Source organism: Macaca fascicularis, chromosome 17, assembly GCF_037993035.2.
Source record: "Macaca fascicularis isolate 582-1 chromosome 17, T2T-MFA8v1.1".
Taxonomy (NCBI): Eukaryota; Metazoa; Chordata; class Mammalia; order Primates; family Cercopithecidae; genus Macaca; species Macaca fascicularis.
The window spans coordinates 9,190,624-9,208,701 of record NC_088391.1 but is presented as its reverse complement, the minus strand read 5'-3'; the positions used below and the strand labels follow the sequence as shown (position 1 = coordinate 9,208,701).

At 44.5% G+C, this 18,078-nt stretch overlaps 1 protein-coding gene across 3 annotated transcripts in view; it reads right to left on the bottom strand.

The window, feature by feature from the left end:
• The window catches only part of MTUS2 (microtubule associated scaffold protein 2), a 429,948-nt gene that overhangs the window by 133,272 nt on the left and 278,598 nt on the right, over positions 1-18,078 (bottom strand). For all 3 annotated transcript variants that reach the window (XR_012426783.1, XM_045377128.3, XM_045377130.3), the window contains exon 6: positions 10,864-11,075. Coding sequence is in view for 2 of the 3 variants with exons in the window: in XM_045377128.3 (XP_045233063.2) it covers positions 10,864-11,075 (212 nt within the window). In the remaining variant the exon portion in view is untranslated. The remainder of the gene's footprint in view (positions 1-10,863; positions 11,076-18,078) is intronic.

The following is an 18,078-nucleotide window of genomic DNA, read 5'->3' as shown; positions in this document are numbered from 1 at the left end:
CATTCACAGTCTGGAGGCTGGGAAGTCCAAGAGCATGGCACTGACATCTGGTGTAGCTCATTCCATGGCAGAAGGGAGGATGGAAGGCATAAGTGAGTGCATGACACAGAGGGACAAGATAGGAGCCAAATATATCCTTTATCTAGAGTCCACTCCAGGATAACGCCATTAATCCCTTAATGAGGGTGTAGCCTAATCACCTCTTTCTTTTTTTCAAGAGACAGGGTCTCCAGCTATGTTGCCCAGGCTGGAGTGCAGAAGCTATTCACGGGTGCAATCACAAAGCACTATAGCCTTGAACTCTTGGGCTCAAGTGATCTTCCTGCCTCAGCCTCCTGAGGAGCTGTGACTACAGGTGCACACCACCACACCCAGCCTAATCACCTCTTAAAGGCACTACCTCCTAATACTGTTACAATGACGATTAAGATTCCAATACATGAACTTTTGGGGGACATATTCAAACTATATCACATTTAAAAAACAAAAAACATTTTCTCTCTCCCTTTCAGAGTTAAGCTTTTGCCATGTTGCCCAGGCTGGTCTCAAACTCCTGGGCTCAAGCAATTCACCCACATCGGCGTTCCAAAGTGCTGGGATTATAGGCATGAGCCACTATGCCTAGCCAGATCTGTCTTTTAACTGGGGCTGTTTAGACCATTCACATTGAATGTGATTATGGATATCTCTGAATTACTATTGACCGTCTTTGTAATTATTTTCTATTTATTATACTTGTTTCTTTTTTCCTTTCTTTTTCTTCTTCCTTCATGCTTTTAAAATAAATACAGAATTCTGACCCTGAGTTTCAACCTGAAACAAAAATTGGGGAAATATTATTGAAGAAGAATTTGAGAAATAATATCACCTCATATCTATTTTGTCAGCACAATACTTAGGATAAATCTTTGTTCTCAAGAGAATACTGTCATGTAATAGAGTTACAGTATTTTGGGATTTTAAATGTTTTTCTTTCTTTTCCTGGGAGGGCAGAACTGATGAGATTTTACTCTCTCCAGGGACTGGATCACAGGTATAGATCACTTTCATTGTTAGGTTTGTGCCATATGTAATTGCTTTTATGAATTATCTCATAGGCAAACTGTTTGCAGTGTACCACATAAATCTTATTCTTGCTGTTTTAGTAATTTGATTGTCAGGAATAAAATGAAAAATGAAAGGAGCTGAGCTGTGTGTTTTTAATTTCAAAACTAGTTTCAATCAGGTTTGTGGCATAGGCAGGACTGTAGCTCACACTTTAGGAAGCAAAAGGGAGGAGAGCAGCATTTGCTTTTGGTAAAACTCTCTGGAATTTAAGGTAATACTTGGCATGAGTTCTTTTCTCTGGGCAGAGATTTTCATTTCTAGACAATGTCCTGTAGATGGTGCCATTGCCACTCCTCACAGGATAGAAGAATTGGCTTCTCTGTGGGCTGAAACGAGGCAGAACTAAATAAACTAAATAAACCATTTGATAATAGAGGAACCAGGAAAAGCTGGGTGTCCTTACCTCTTTACAGATACTCTTCCCAAACTGCCCAACTCCAGGGTACTTCCTCATTCTGTAACCTTTTCTCCCGCCGCCTGGTACCTGGTATTGTAAATCACTGTCACCTGTCAGAGACGCCCCTCCATTTGGCTTCTGCGAGATGGGATTCTCCCCTTTCCTGCGACCCCTCCCAGCAGCTCCTCTCTCTCCTTGCCAGGCCTACTGTTCCTCGCCTGGCCCCATGAAGGACGCACAGGCATTTCCCAAGATGCTGTCCCAGGTCAGCTTCCCTCCTCTGCATATGCCCTCCTGTGAATCTCATCCCTTTCGTATCACTGTGCGTAAACCACCCCGAGCTTGCTTCTCTAGAGCCTCCCTTTTCTCTGACATCTACACCTCTGCTTAATTCCCTCATGGAGATCTGAGCATTACCAAACAGAAAGAGTCCCGGAAATCAACACAGGGGGCTGTACCAGCTCTGGAGGGATGCAGGATGGTAGGAAGCATAAAGTGCGTTAATTTTTTGAATTATTTTTTATGGATGCATATGTGTACCTATTTATGGGGTGTATTTGATATTTTGATAAATGTATTGAATGTTTAATGATCAAATCAGGGAATTTAGGATATTCATCACCTCAAACATTTATCATTTCTTTGTGTTGCAAACATTTCAAATCTTCTCTTCTGGCTATTTTGAGATGTAACAATATATTGTTGTTAACTGCAGTCACCCTACTATGCTATCAAACATTAGAACTTATTCTATCTAACTGTAAGCATTAACTCAATTAATGCAAGAGAAGCAGCAATTCAGAGCCACCTTGCAATTCCTGGAGAGGATGGGTGGGACACAGGGTACTCCCAGGAGGTGGGACAGGTGATACATGGGTTAGAAGTAGAATCTGGGAGGAAAAAAAAAGAAAAACTACAGGTTCCTTGGCATTGCTTTATTTTTCCCTGGACTTGAGGACTTGAGGGCTCACTGATGCATAAAATGTACAGTTTCAGAGCAGATTTCTTCAAGGGAACCCATGACCCCTTTAAACATTTCGGAGCTGTATATGCACATAATTCCTAAGTTCTCAGCAGTCTGTGATTTCTGTGTGGGTGTTGCTGGGGCTGGGGTGAAGTGGGTTCATCCTTTATCGTCTGGGTATCTTGAACCCTCTTAGTTGTCAGGTTCACAGCCTGATCCTCAGGCTCTGTATCTGCCCTCTCCTTTCCACTGGGACTCCAGGTCCTCCCGACCCTTCTCACGTCTTGCCTGGATTTTTACTCCACTGACAGAGGCTCCTACGTGCTTTCCCTACCTGGGGTTTTCTTGCTGCCATCCATCTCAAACCTGGCACAGAGTTAATCTTCCTAAAACACAGCCTAAAACACAGTGCTGCAGCTGTTGTCCAAAACTCAGGGCCTCCTGCCTGCCTCTGTGAGTGCCTCCTCTCTTTTATTTGCAATTCCAGGCCCTGAACTCCTCAGCCTCATTCCCCACCATCATCAGTCCTGCACCCAAAGCTTTAGGCAAATTAGACCCTTAATCTTCCACAGAGTGGTCCTGCCCTCTCCCCACGCTGCACCGCTCTCTGCCCAAGTTCTTCCTGCTGCCCCGGAAGGCCCGATTCCCCCACCTTTGCCTGCTGAGATCCTATGTGTTCCTTGGCCCACTTCACAAGCCACACTCCTCTCTCAAGGCGCCCCTGCCCCGGGCACCCTGGCTGCTTGACAGGCTTCACAGTCCACTCTGCCCTCCCATGATTTCAGTGAGCATCTCTTCCCTAGAATTGGAACTCAGGGGCTGAGATGTGGTTTTCAAGTCATCCATTTACCAAGTGGATGGACCGTAGACAGAATGACTAGGATGGACCATTCTCTATGTTTGGAATTGGAGATGATTCAGGGTGTGTGTCTATTGAGGAGGAGGCGGAGGGATGCAGACCCAGGGAGGGAGGCTCACGTCATAACCTGCTACAGGCGATGAGGTACCAGTTTTAGTTCCACATAACAGGTACTCCAAAAGCCACCAGGTCTCTCGACTCCTGCTAGAAACCAAATGCCAAAGGAACCAAAGAGAAGGCTCAGCCTCAACAGGCAACTACTAGAGGGCTCTCTCTCTCCCCATCTCTCTTTGCACTTGGTGGTGTCTCCAGGGAATAATATGCTAGAAACAGATTCATGATTCAGATGCTCCACAGACGTTTGTTATTTAAATGATTTTTCCCAAAGAGACTAATCTAACTTATATTTTCAAAACTGTGATGGTCCCATACCAGGTATGCTTAGAGCAAGCCACAGGGATCGATAGGCATATCCTACCCCCTGAGGAAGGGCAGAGCACTTTCTGGTGCTTAAGTGTCATGCTCTGCCAACTGAGCAGCAGGCAATGATTTTGTGGTATTTAAATAATGCTTGATATGGTTTGGCTGTGTGCCCACCCAAATCTCATCTTCAATTGTAGCTCCCACAATTCCCACGTGTTATGGGAGGGACCTGGTGGGAAGTAACTGAACCATGGGGGCTGGTCTTTCCCATGCCACTCTTGTGACAGTGAATAAGTCTCACAAGATCTGATGGTTTTATAAAGGGGAGTTTCCCTGCACAAGTTCTCTTCTCTTGTCTGCCACCATGGGAGACGTGTCTTTCACCTTCTGCCATGATTGTGAGGCCTCCCCAGCCACACGGAACTGTGAGTTCACTAAACCTCCTTCTTTTGTAAATTGCCCAGTCTCAAGTATGTCTTTATCAGTAGTATGAAAACAGACTAATAGAACCCCCCACAGAGTCAGAGGCACTGAATTAAAGCACAGAGCCTGGGCCTGACAGCCCCTTCATTCTAGTCTTGTTCTTGAAACTGGACCCTTGGTAACTCCATTTTATAGAAACACTGAGGTCTAGGAAAGTTAATAAACTCATCTCTCACGGGAAAGAGGTTCTGGGGCTGAGACAACCATATTTCCTCTCATTAGGGAGTCATTATTTTTGAATATTGTTTTTCCTTTGACTTGTGTTTAGTTGGAGGGGAGTTTACAGCATTTATTTTCAAATAAGTTGCCAGTGACATTTAAGTGAAGACTTTGGTATCTGCCAGAGGCCATGGGTCTAGAAAGGTTGGGTGGGATGGCCAGGTGACACTCCATGCCCCATCTGCTCTGTGGCCTCTCTGGCCTGCAGGATGGCTATGCTGAATTCTGTATCCCAGAATATCTTAAAGGCACACACTTTTACTACAGACCAGGTTTAACCAACTGCCCACCAGGGTTTGGGGAAAGCCTCAGGCCTCTTCTGCAAAGGAGAGGCTGAAATTCACCTTTCTTCTCCCATGGCACCTATCTGCCTTCAAAAGAATGTCATTTAATTACCGACAACAACAACAACAAAACCCAAACAAAAAAGCACATTGATGACAAAGCATAAGTGAGATGAGCTGAATGGGACAATTAGTTTTCACCTTGGTCAGGTATCTATTCTCATCTTATTGCATCTTATTGTGAAATTTATATTATCATCAATAGAGTTGGGTTTTATCAGGCTTCAGTACCAACGATCTTCCATGAATGTTGAGAAGACTTTGCTATTTTGAGTTTCATTTTCCACTGACCATGATGTTTTGCACGACTGACACCACAGGCCAAGGGTTCTTATTACTTCGAAGAGCTGCTTGGCATAGCTGGGAGATTCTATCCCTTGATATCAGGAATATTTTGATGTTTGGGGGTTCTGCTAAAAATTCCTTTGGCTAAAGTCCTACAAGTGAAACCATACAGACACTCATGGTTCTTTTAGCAAAGCACTGTGGGGGTACTTATTTTTGTGACACATAATATTCTTTCAGAACAGCAACCATAGGAACCATTCATTTACCTTGAATTTACCACTTCACTAGCACTCTCTACTGTGTTATATACACTGAATAACTGTCAGAAATGCCACCCTAAGTGCTCACATTTTCTTTAAGCCTTTGGTTATTCATGATAAAATTAAGGGAAGAGAAGATAATCGCAGAGCATCATTTATAAGTGGGAGAGGCACAAAACACTATGTTTAAATGACCATGTTTTGGATTAAGAAAGCAACAAAGAGCTTACTGTTTTCAATTCTGATCAGGTATAATTACTGCTCTGAGAGCTCCACTCAGTGGGAAAATCTCTGAAATGTGAAGTCCTTTGGCTGGTGGACGTAACAGCTTCTCTACTGCTTTAGGAGCTCAAGAGCAACATTCATTCTGATGAATCCCTGAATTTAAAATCTGAATGCATTAAACAGATAAAGCTAGCAAGCCTTTATTTTCCAAAGGGGTTCTTCTGCTGTCTCTTCTCTCTTCCCCTTTAACATACACCCTGCCCTGACGCGCGAACCAACCAGGTGTTATGGAGCACTCAAGGTGAGCTGGGGCCAGCTTCACTACGAGGAGTCTGCAATCCATACTAGAGCAATCACTGCACTTTTAAAAACAGTTCCCCAGTGACTAGATCTCTATTCAGAAGCCATTAACTAATTTACCAAGGGCTTAAAGATGTGCAGGGAGTGGGGGCACTCTGCAGACAGCAGGCGTTGGGTGTTCTCGTCCCAATACCCTTTCCTTCCTCTTTGCTCACCCCACATTCTGCTTCTCTCTCCATCCTGCTCTTCCAAGACTCCTTCCCATTATCAATGACGAGGCTTCCACTTGAGCACATAGCATTTTTTTATGGCAACAGCTTAAACCATTACGTCATTTTCTGTGTGTTTAACTCTTAGTTTATTATTTCACCTGTTTTGCAGTTGTGCATTTTCCCCCTTAATACATCAAAAGCACCCTGATGATTGTGAGGAGAGGGAGAAATAGCATCATAATATAGTGGAAAAACACGGGTGTTGGGTGTGGCCTGGCCTGGTATTTGTATCTTGGCTCCATCACTTTCTAATTATATTGTCTTCAGAGGACTACGCAAACTCCCCGAGCCTCAGTTTCCCCAGGTATCACATGACGATGATATCTACAACAGCTATGGTTGTTGTGAGGGTTAAAATAATGTCTGTTAAGTGCCCAGGACATAGTAGATGGTCAATAAATAGGAGCTCTATTGTTGAAGTTCTACCTCTTTCTTTTTTGAATCCTCCCTACCTACCCACCCTGTAGGGTAGAGGCAGAGTTGCTAAAGATTGTCTACTAATATATGTGAACTGAAGGTGAAAGGCTGAAGTTCAAATACACAAAATACATAAAAAATAGACACACCCCTAACTAACAACAACAAGACATAGAGAAAGCAAATATGGCAGAATGTTAAGAAATATTAAATATGAATTATGGGGTATTTGGGTTTATACTTTCCACTATTCTATATGAAATTGTTTTTGTGATAAAAGGTCAGATAATAAAAGCCATAAAATATATACACACTTTGAGAAGAAGGAGGTTGGTGCACTATTAATTTTTTGGTAACCTTAGAGAGTCCAAAAATGCTTGACATTCATTTTCAGGTCTTTTATGCCTAAACTATTTAATAACATGTAAAAAAATTCAAAACCGTAATCTACAATCACATGCATAAAGTTAACAAAAGAAGACAAGAATGGATATGAAAAATACTGAGTAAGCATAATAAATCTGATTAAAAGTAACATGAAAATCCATGTACCCTCAAAGGTAATGTATATAAAACTCCATGCTGCAGGGTGAGGACCATCCCGTGGATTGTTTCATGGATGAGCCACCAGGGGATGCTAAAGAGCAGCATTCCGGGGAACCACAAAGCAAGAGCACCATCACACCATTCAACCTGACCCTGAGAAGCGCGAGTCCCTGGGAGTCACACTCATTACGACACCACTTGGGGGTCTGGGAGCACGGATTTAGCAGATCTGTTTGGCCTTTGGTGAGGAACATGCCTTGCTGCAGGGGCACAGCTGCCTGCAACCAGCGCAAGTGTGAGGCTGCTGTTGGCACCTAAGTGTGGCATCTTAGAATCCCCGGACGCTGGGCTCAGGCTGTGTTAGAGCTGACAGCTTTCACAGCTACTCTGCCAGGAGCTATAAAGCATGGGGTAGAGAAGGGAGATTCTTATCTGGGCTTCTAATTCTTTTTCTCTAGTGGTGAGGCTTACTTCCAACATATATTTAAATTAACGGCATCAGCACATTCAGGTAAAAATATATAGCAGTAACTGAAGAGCTATATTAGAAAATTATTTTCATTTTTATTTTAAAAAAATGTATTTTGAGATGGAGTCTCCCTCTGTCACCAAGGCTGGAGGGCAGTGGCGCAATCTTGGCTCACCTCAACCTCCGTCTCCAGGGTTCCAGCAATACTCCTGCCTCGGCCTCCCAAGTAGTTGGGATCAAAGGCATGTGCCACCACACTCGGCTAATTTTTAAAATTTTTTTTTATTTTTGGTAGAGACGGGGTTTCACCATGTTGGCCAGGCTGGTGGAGCCTGGCCACTAAAAATTATTTTTTTTAATTATTTTTAAAGTACATTCCAGACCAAGCTCTTCAGGGGCTTTGACTGTGTTTTCACCTTCTCCCACTTGAGAGTAAAATTGTTGAGGCAGATCTTGACAGATATCTTTGTACTCAGAAAAGAATGTTTGATTGAATATTTGTTTAAAAAGTGCCTTTGCCAGCTGGGCATGGTGGCTCATGCCTATAATCCCAGGGCTTTAGGAGGCTGAGGCAGGAGGATCCCTTGAGACTAAGAGTTTGAGACCAGCCTAGGAAACACAGTGAAACCTATCTCTATAAAGCATCTTTGCACATTAATTCACTACATTCTCACAATGACTTCATGAAGAGCTATTATGAATTCTATTTTAAGTGGAGAAAACTGAGATTCAAAGTTAATGAGTCAGCCGGGGGGAAGAGAGCAAGGACAGGGATGTTATTCCTACGGTGACGATGACGAAGTGCACTGAGGGGCAGGAACTTGCTCAAGGTCTCCCCACTGGATCAGGGCAGAGATGGAACTGACTCTGGGTTAGCACCGTGTCCTCTCTCCACCAGAGCATGCTCTGCAGATGAATATGCTACAGTGTACAAAAGATACACGTGCATTCCTTACAGGACGGAATTCTGGCAGGGCCTTCTAACCAGTAGAGCAAAGAGATCGTGCATTTTCAGGCTGTACAGGTCACGCTTCCTCAAAGCTGATATGCTCGACTCAGACCATATCTCACTCACAATAATAGTGCATGGGTTTTCCACAAGTGTGACATGGGATACCTTGGGTTCTCCTGACCTGGTAACTTCAGAGGGCTCCATTGTTGAAGGTTCCAAGGCTGCTTTGCCTCTATTTTCCCAGATTCTCCACCCCATGTCACACCTCCTGGTCTAATTCGGTATTACTAGCAAATTCTCAAATCCATCACCTTAAACTACATGGCATGCATGACGGCCTGCATAAAAGATGCTGATTATGTTCAATTAGGACATTAACTTTAAAAAAAAAAAATTTTATCTTCCGTTTTTTCTTCTGGCATTTATCTGGTGAGAGAGAGAGAGCGTAGAGATCAGAAAGACAGAGAAAAAAAATACATTGTGTGGGAGGTGAAATGCCACGGTCATTTTTGAAGCTCATTTGGAGTTACTGGTTGTGATTTACTGAAAAGAAAATGAAATTCATGTCCACCATCCGTCTTGCTGAAATGTCATGCCAAGTGCAGCTGTAGTAGCAGGGAGGTCCAGTGGAGATGCCTGCAAATCACCTGCCAGCCGCTGTTGGTCTCTGGTTTGAGAGCCACGTGCGTGCCGCAAAGAAGTAAAACCCATGGTCTGCAGGCCAACAAGGAACTTCCCTGGAACATGGAAATGCTCAACTACAGGGACCCCTAATTTTGGCACAGTTACTCTCTCCCCTGCCATGATCCCAAAAGTGGGGCCTAAAAGCTCCAACTTCTAGAACATGGAACATATTATCAATATGTGTATCAATATCTATTGCTTTGTCCATCCTGACTCTTTGGATGACGTCTGAAAGGTGGAGTCCCACAGCAGGCAGCACGGCGATATAAACTATATCAACAGGATCACTGAACTTCAAGGAACAGCCCTGTTTTCCTCTTTAGGCACAACCTGACAGTCAGTGGGAAATTCGACGAAGCACCTTCCCTAACTGCAAAAATGCTCATCTTGACCATGCCCAGTCAGGCCCCTGGGCTCCTTGAAGATGTGTTTGTAACTTTCTTATAGGGTTACATAATGCACGCTTACCAGATCATGTCACGCATCATGACTAGACCAGAAAGGAAGGTATGAAATTCACATTGGCCATATTCTGCTGGGGTTAAAATTCTGGTTGGGGAGGAAGCTGAAACTATTGGTAAATGGAAATTTCAGGGTTGCCTATTCATCTTGTCATTTATTACCACAACAGATTGAAAAATGGCTCTTTCTGTTGAAAGCTTTAAACAAACAAAAATAACAACAACAAAGAAACTGCAGCTCAGGCTTCTATACTGGAGTAGAGCGGAAGGTGAAGGATGCCATAAAAGGCCAAAAAGGAAGCTGCCAGGGGACATGGAGTCACTTCACATTCTTCTGCTTTTCTTTTGAAATTGGCCGGATATTTCATTAATTCACTCTTATTTGGAGAGCATTTATACAGCACTTTTACATCCCCCCCATGTATAGATACCAGGAGGTCCATACATGAATCTCAAAAATGTGCATTTATAATGTTTATGCTTTTTCTCCCCCAAGGACACCTTGGTGACTTCAAGGTGGAGCACAAATGCAGTGGGACACTAGGCTCCCACCTCTGTCCCCCGGGGAAAGGCTGGGAAGTTTAACTGCTCCATGGTTAATAACAGATTCAGTGTACACACACAGATCCAGACATTTGCAGAGGAGAAACCAAACTCCCTACATTTTCAGAAAAATCGAGGGTACAGGGAGAATCCAAACCTCTCCCCATGCCGCTCTGGGAACTGGGGCCATGGCCCTGAGTCCCAGGCCATGCACATTCCATTGCCCACCAACAGCCGAGGTGGACGGGACTGTGGCCCTGTCTCCCTTTGATGTGATGTGAGCAGAAATGTTGGAAAGTGACCTCTCGCCTTGAAAATGCAAATAACCATATGCTCCATTTGCTGCAAAGATCTCACCGGCAAAAATGTCCCTGTATATCCTTTCCTTTCATTTTTTACATAATTTCCTCTTTCGGAATGAAGATGATTAATGATTCTTCCCAGACATATTTCTTTCACACCTAAGGATAAATGTGGCTCCCCAAAGATGATGGGATGCCTCAGGAGATTCTGCCCGAACTCCCGAAAATCCAAACTCCACTCTGATCCAAACTCAAACCCAAAACAGCAACACACACAAAGAACTGTCACCATCACCACCTTCTCCCCTAACCAAAATGCCCTTGGACCTTCACGAAATGGGGCCTCACCTTTCTAAAGAAATGCTGCGTGGCCACGGCAAGGGCATCAAAGCTGCAGATGGCCCTCCTCAGCTCCCCTTGCACGATGCCTAGCTGTCTGGTCTGCCGCTCACACCGCTCCTTCAGCCGCTGCACCAGCTGCCGCTCAGCCTCACGGGCCTGCGGGTCCGGCTTGGGCGGAAACCCATTTCGAGCTGCCGCAGTCCTCTGCTTTGGGTATCCTGTGAGAAACAAAACCAAACTCCAGTCACCTGTGAAAAAACACGCAGCACACAGGTGACAACGGCTTCTTATTACACTGCCCACGGTTTGTCATCTTTAAGGACTGAAAAGAAAAAACAGGGACTAAAATTATTGTTCCATTAATGTGGTTCTAAGTGCAAGGTTTCCTGCTTGGAAAAAGGACAATAGACAAAATTGCCAAATTCCTTCCAGCTTCCGACACTTCTAGGCTTGCTTGGATAGAGAAGCATTTTTTTTTTTTTTTCTTAAAGGAGATTGCTCTTTGAAAATGTCTAATGGGAAATCAATCAGTCAATCCAGATGGAAGTCAGACCTATAATCATCTAGCAACCTTTTAATTGGGCATCAGAGAACAACACCTCGATGCCCCTTTCTTCGCCTTAGAGGCTACTACCCTTTTCTTCAATGTCAAGTCCAAGTCACAGCCCTGGCCACCTCTGCTCTAGCAACTCCCGACTTTAAATTCCTACAGGACCAATGTCCTGTGAGGTTTCCTGCAATACATCCCTCCAATGTGACTTGACGCCACCTCCGTGGCTAAAGGTGCAGTCTGAGCCATCATCCCCTCTCGCTCTCTGATAGGAAGCCCTGCTTCCTCTCTTCCTTCACTACGCCACAGCCAGAATGACCTTTGCACACGTGAGGCAGGTCATGACCCGTGTGGACCCCTCTGTTCACTTTCTCTCTCAGTAAAAAGAAAGTCCATATACCTTACCATGGCCTGCAAAGCCTTCTGTGACTTGGCTCCGGCCAGGTGAGTGTGAGGGGCCGTAGGGCCACAGATGAAGGGGCAAGGAGCTCTGCCTGGGGTTGAGGACAGGGTTCTGGGGGTAAAGGAGTGGTGATTTTTAGGTTGAAGCTCAAAAAAAGAAAAGGCAAGGTCCCCCAAAATAGCACAGAGGAAAGCACTCCACCATGGCCCAAGACCCGTGTGTGGGCAGGCGCCTTCCTCTGGTCCCTCTGTGGGAGGCGCAGATAGACCCAGGACGCGCAGGCAGTCAGAGAACCCCTGCCATTGACAATGGGCTTACATCTCAAAGGTGCGTTCTTTCCTTCGCTCTAGTAGATCACACTCCTAGAGGACATGACACAGACACTGACCAGCACCATCATAAATTCACTCATATTTCAAATGTTTTCTTCCTCCTCTTTTTTCCTCTCCAAGATACCAGGGAGCAACATATAAAACAAATCAGAAAATGTAGCCCCTTTAGTACCTGGTGTACTGAGACAACGTAGAGTAACGGGTTTGTGAATGTGCAAGTGGCCTCATCTTTTAAGGGGAAAGTGGTTAATTGATCTAAATGCTTCTAATGGTTAATTTAAGGGTTACCATGCTAGCTGGGTGCGGTGGCTCAAGCCTGTAATCCCAGCACTTTGGGAGGCCGAGACGGGCGGATCACGAGGTCAGAATATCGAGACCATCCTGGCTAACACGGTGAAACCCTGTCTCTACTAAAAAATACAAAAAAACTAGCCGGGCATGGTGGCGGGCACCTGTAGTCCCAGCTACTCGGGAGGCTGAGGCAAGAGAATGGCGTAAACCCAGGAGGCGGAGCTTGCCGTAAGCTGAGATCCGGCCACTGCACTCCAGCCTGGGTGACAGAGCGAGACTCCATCTCAAAAAAAAAAAAAAAAAAAAAAAAAAGGGTAACCATGCTAATTTTAAAATTAATTCCTTCTCCTCTTAAAAAGTCATCAGAGATTGCCATGTAACCTCACATACGGCACATCTTAAATTATTCTGACTTAACAGAATAGCAGAATGTGAAATCACTGCTTCACAGAGACTGTCTTTACGATAGCAGAGTACATAATATTCCAGAAAACTCACTTGTTTGTTGTAGGCAAATCAACCTGAATATGTCCTTTATCTCAACATTCTCAATGCTGAAAACAAAACAAATATGACTACCAACTAAACATCATTAAGAAAAGGTGAGAGATTTTATTGCCTGCATTAAACTCTAAGACACAGCTTAAGACCAAAGATAGATTTTTTTTTTCCCCACAATTGCTGTTTTCCATTTTATTGCTGTGGCTGGTGATTTTACAAAACACTTCAGTGCTTTAATTAATTTGTTGAGGTACCAGGTGCCTGACACTGTTACAATAGAAGGCACTTCTTTTAGAAATCTAAAGAAAATAATAAAACAATTTCCAGCTCAGTGAATTAGAACTAATTGTAACCCATGGTACAGAGAGTCACCTCTGAGCTTGTGGACGTTAGCAGGCGCTCACACTGTCATGTATTTTTGGATGTTAGATTTATTTCTGGGTAGGATAGCTCCTAAGAACGACCACCTTTAATAATATCATCATCATGATGTTAGAAATTATACTCAATGGTAAATGCACAATATAAAAGGATTCAGTGAAATTCTACTCTTGGCACTTACTTTGATATTGGTGTCATTATTATATTGCTTTTACTCACCTATTCAAAATTCCAGTGTTCTACTGAACAACAGTGCAAAAAGCTCACCTCTTCTTCTGGGGCCAGCAAACAACCCGTGTTCTGAGCTAAGATAGAGGCTCCCCTGACAACGTCAACTTTTGGGATCAACACACCAAGCGAAAGTTTGGCGGCTCTGTGACACCAAACTACCTTGTGAAACTAATCCTGGTTCAGGACCGGTGGCACTCAATCACTGTCAGAGCACAGATCAAGGCTCCGGCACCTAAGACTTTAGGAAGGAAAAGCTGAGAAACAAAGTTGACTGTAGAGTTCTCTATTGCTTTAAGGTGAAAAGGGTCCTGCCATTCTCTAAACATATCCAGCGTGACTTTGCCTAGGACTAATAATCATTGTACTGTCACTGGCAGTCTTTTGTCTTTGCTAAAAACAGTATTCTTTCTCGTGCTGTCGATCTTTGTTACTACTTCTATAGCTGATTCCCTGACGTACTGTCACCTCCTTTCCTGTCCACCCACATGTCAGACGGTCCCCAGGGTGGTGCATAAAGATCGCAGCTCAGGCTCACTGCCACCTTGGGGATGGACAGCTTATGATGAACGAAGATCACTGACACAGCCAGCTTCAGCTGTTTCAGAACAGGTGTTTGCTTCTCATTTTTCTCTCAAGAGCCCGCACATAGTGAAGCTAGAATGCACATCTGCTTAGGAAGCACCAGGTTTGTGGGATAATTAGAGGGCCAACTTCTGCAGGGTGGTGGTCACAGGCAGCTCCCAAGGCACATGGTGGGCCTGGGATGAGAAGTGGTGTTGGTGTGGTGGTGACCCACTCCTGACCTCTTCCCCATCATATTTCTCACTAGTGCCACCGCGCAGGCTTTAAAGGAGGGGCATGTCACGTTCCCCCACGACACTTTCAGATGTAGGAGTGTTTTGTTATCGCCTCCTTCCCTGCTCCTTGCAGTACTTCTATTGCTTCTGGGGTGGTCTCAGGTCCAAAGCAGAAAAGCAGGCAGGCATGCCACTGACCTCACTGTGCAGGCAGCCAGAACCTACTTAGACGCTTTCCAAAGAAGTGAGACTCTGGTCTCCTACAATGTCTATCTGATTTCCACCCAGCTGAACTAGGAAATGGATATTAGTGAATAGGGGCCTTCAACACAGGGCTTACCAATGGATTCAGAATCTTTAAATGCAGGGAAAAGAGAGTAGCATTGCCAATTTTTTACTCACTGGCCCTAGTACACTACCCAACTGTTAATGAGCCTTATCTCCAATGTACTTCCTTTTCTGTGTGAAATATACAAGCAGAAATACCTAGATTAGTGTTTTGTCCTGACCTACACACAAAGCTGACTTCACATGCATGCTTCTTGTCATGTGGTTTTCGGCCGCAAAACCACCTGACACCTTCTCTTCAGCACTGACTCTGTGAATGAGACTGTGCAAGGCACAGCGGGAAATGAAAAGAAGTAAAGCCCAGTCCTTGCCCTCAGGCAATCCGTTGTCCTGTAGGGACCTGGCCAGGCCTGGCTCTTGGTCTTCTGACTGCCTTGCCCAGGGCTCTTACCAATTAAGCACATTGCTGAACCACTCTACAACATCTCTAACAGATCTCCCTGGTTTGGGCGCATACTCTAAATCTAGAACACCCTCCTGCCATCTAAATGTTACCCCAATCATGATTTTTTTGCAGCCATCCTATTGGCTACATAACTCTGGTCAGGAGAAGATAGAATCCATGCTGATCTCAGTGGCAGCTGGTAACTGTGAGGCCTCCAGGGAGAAGCTGGTGACCTTCTACAGCACAAAGGTGGATGCGAACAGTTTGCGTGCAAAGGCTAGGCATTGCGTGCAAACGCTGAGCACGGGAGAGGACACGGCCTTTGAAAATAGAAAGAAAATATTAAAAATTCATCGGCAGTCATCCAGTCCCTATCCAGAGGATTGTAATGGATGAAAAAGATTGGTTTAATTTTAAAGCTGGAAAGCTTAACTGACACAATAACAAACAGTGCCGCATGGGAACCTGCATATTTATAACATCAGAGATGGCCCATGACCTTCACACCATAGACAAGAAGGCAAATAATTACAGGACAGAACTTTGATAGCTTCCCACTTGAAGACAAAGCACTTCATGGGTTTGGTCAGCATCATAACAGACAGCAGGACACCCTAGGGAGTCCATGCACTGATTTCTTTGTGGACTTGGACAGGCTTTATTTTTATTAAACCAATCTAAATTTATTTCAGAAAACGCTGCCCAGTGGCCCACTATTTTCCTACTTAGTACTGGCAATGGCTTGGCTGGGGTGAGCTGGTGGTGGGGAGAGGCTGAGCAGATGGCGTGTGGGTGGGGATTTCCTTCCAGCTGGTCCTAAGTACAGATGGGGGCAGGAATTACAAATTTGGGTAGCACCGGGCCATCCCATAACTACGCCCTGTAGGAGCAAGGTACTCCCAAGGTAGGAGCAGATTCTTTCGTGTTTTGATGTACAGAAGAACCGAAAAAACAGGAAGCTACAATCAGGGTTTCCAGATCCAACAATAAACACTTTGTTCATATAACCCACTCTCTAGACAAGATAAAACGTGGCATACAGTATTTTCAACTTTAGGAAACTTATTGTTATTTACAAGAAGTACGGGTGCTATTTATCTAGGTAAATCTGAATCCCTTTTTTCTCCAAAGGTAAAAAATAGTGGCTTAATGGTGTTATGACAATTGCCAAATTTTTATATTCAAATATAGCTACTTCTGGCCAAGATGAAGTAAGTGGGATCAGACTTACCCTCTCATTTGAAATCAGCAAAAAAAAAAAAAAAAAAAAAAAAAAAAAAAGCCCCAAATATACAAGACAATAGTTTTCAAGATATTAAACTTTAGGCAATGAAGCACAGTGATCCCTGAGAGTCAGAAAACAAACGAGGTGAACCTACAATTGCTGAAGCTCATCACCCACATGACTTTTCAAACTCTGGTGCAGGGAATCGGGGGACTCAGGTAGAGCCCGGAGGTTTCTCTGAGTTGAGAAAGTGGATCTGGGGGCTCAGGGAGGTCAGGAGTTAGAGCCTACAAGGTAGAGTACCAGAGAGGACTGAGCTCCACCGAGAGAATTCTGAAGATCTGAGGAGTGACCTCGAATTTTCATCCAGGTTCTGATCAGTGCATGCCTGCCTGTGGAGAGAGGATCTCAGGTTGGGGACAGAACTCTGCCAAGGATTAGTGGGACAATACTTAAGAGTCCACCAAAGGCCACAAATAGTTCCTGTTCCCAGCAGCCAGTTTGGAACACCCCATACTTCATGGGCATCAGGTAAAGCATTCACACAGCTTTTGCTCAGTAGTGTAGAAAAATTGGCTGGGAAGAACTGCTGATCAGTACCTGCCTAATAAGGCTGAAAAGCAAAACCCAGAATGATCAGACTCCTTCCGAGTGACATAACTTCACTCCAGAAAAAAACTTAAGAATACTATGGGGGCTAGGCATGGTGGCTCATGCCTGTAATCCCAGCACTTTGAGAGGCCAAGGCAGGACAATGGCTTGAGCTCAGGTGTTTGAGACCAGCCTGGGCAACATAGAAAGACCTCATCTCTACAAAAACAAAACAAAACAAAACCAAAATTAGCCAGGTATGGTGGTGCACACCTATAGTCCCAGCTGCTTGGAAGGCTGTGGGGGGATGATTGCTCGAGCCTGGGAGGTCAAGGCTGAAGTGAGCTGACATCACGCACTGCACTCCAGCCTGGGTGACAGAGTGAGACCCTGTCTCAAAAACAGAACAAAACAAAACACCTTACTAACCAAGAAATCAGTAGTGGCCTTTGTAGTAGAATAGTGGGGTGTCTAGATGGTAGCAGGTAGAGTCATTTGTAAGCATGGGGACCGGGATGGGGAACATAAACAATTTTTTCTCAAAACTGGGTGTCCAGATGGGGAGAAAAATGTGTCAGAAATATGAGGGTCAGGGGATGTTTGTTATTCTGGCTTGTTTTGTTTTGGGGAAGCGAGAGATGGCAGAAAAGATAGTTCCTGCCATGATTCAATTTACAGTCCAGGAGGGGAGAGGAACTCTCCTTAAATGAGACACCCAGAAAGCTTCTCCTAGGCCAGATGTCATTTGAAGGCCCAAAGGCCTGATGGAGGCACTAACCATTTCAGTTGATTTTCTTTGATATTCAGTAATCTGAATAAAGAAGCATCATCATCAAAAAGAAATGAAGATCCTGGAAAAAGAAAAACTGTCCCTCCCAGACCTCTCCACTGTGGTTATGTAGCATTTCCAAGTTGCCATTCTTTAGGACTCGAAATCCACCCGTGGTGGCAAGACCCTACACTTGCCCTCAGTGACTGCCCCTTCATGTACATACCCTGCTGCTATGAACTGACTGACTGTGTGCTCTCAAGATTTATATATGGAAGCCCTAATTCCCAATGTGATGACATCTGTAAGTGGGGCCTTTCGGAGGTGATTAGGTCCTGAGAGTGGGGCCCTCATGAATGGGATTAGTGCTCTTATAAGAAGAAATATGAGAGCAATAATCTGTCTCTCCCACGTGTA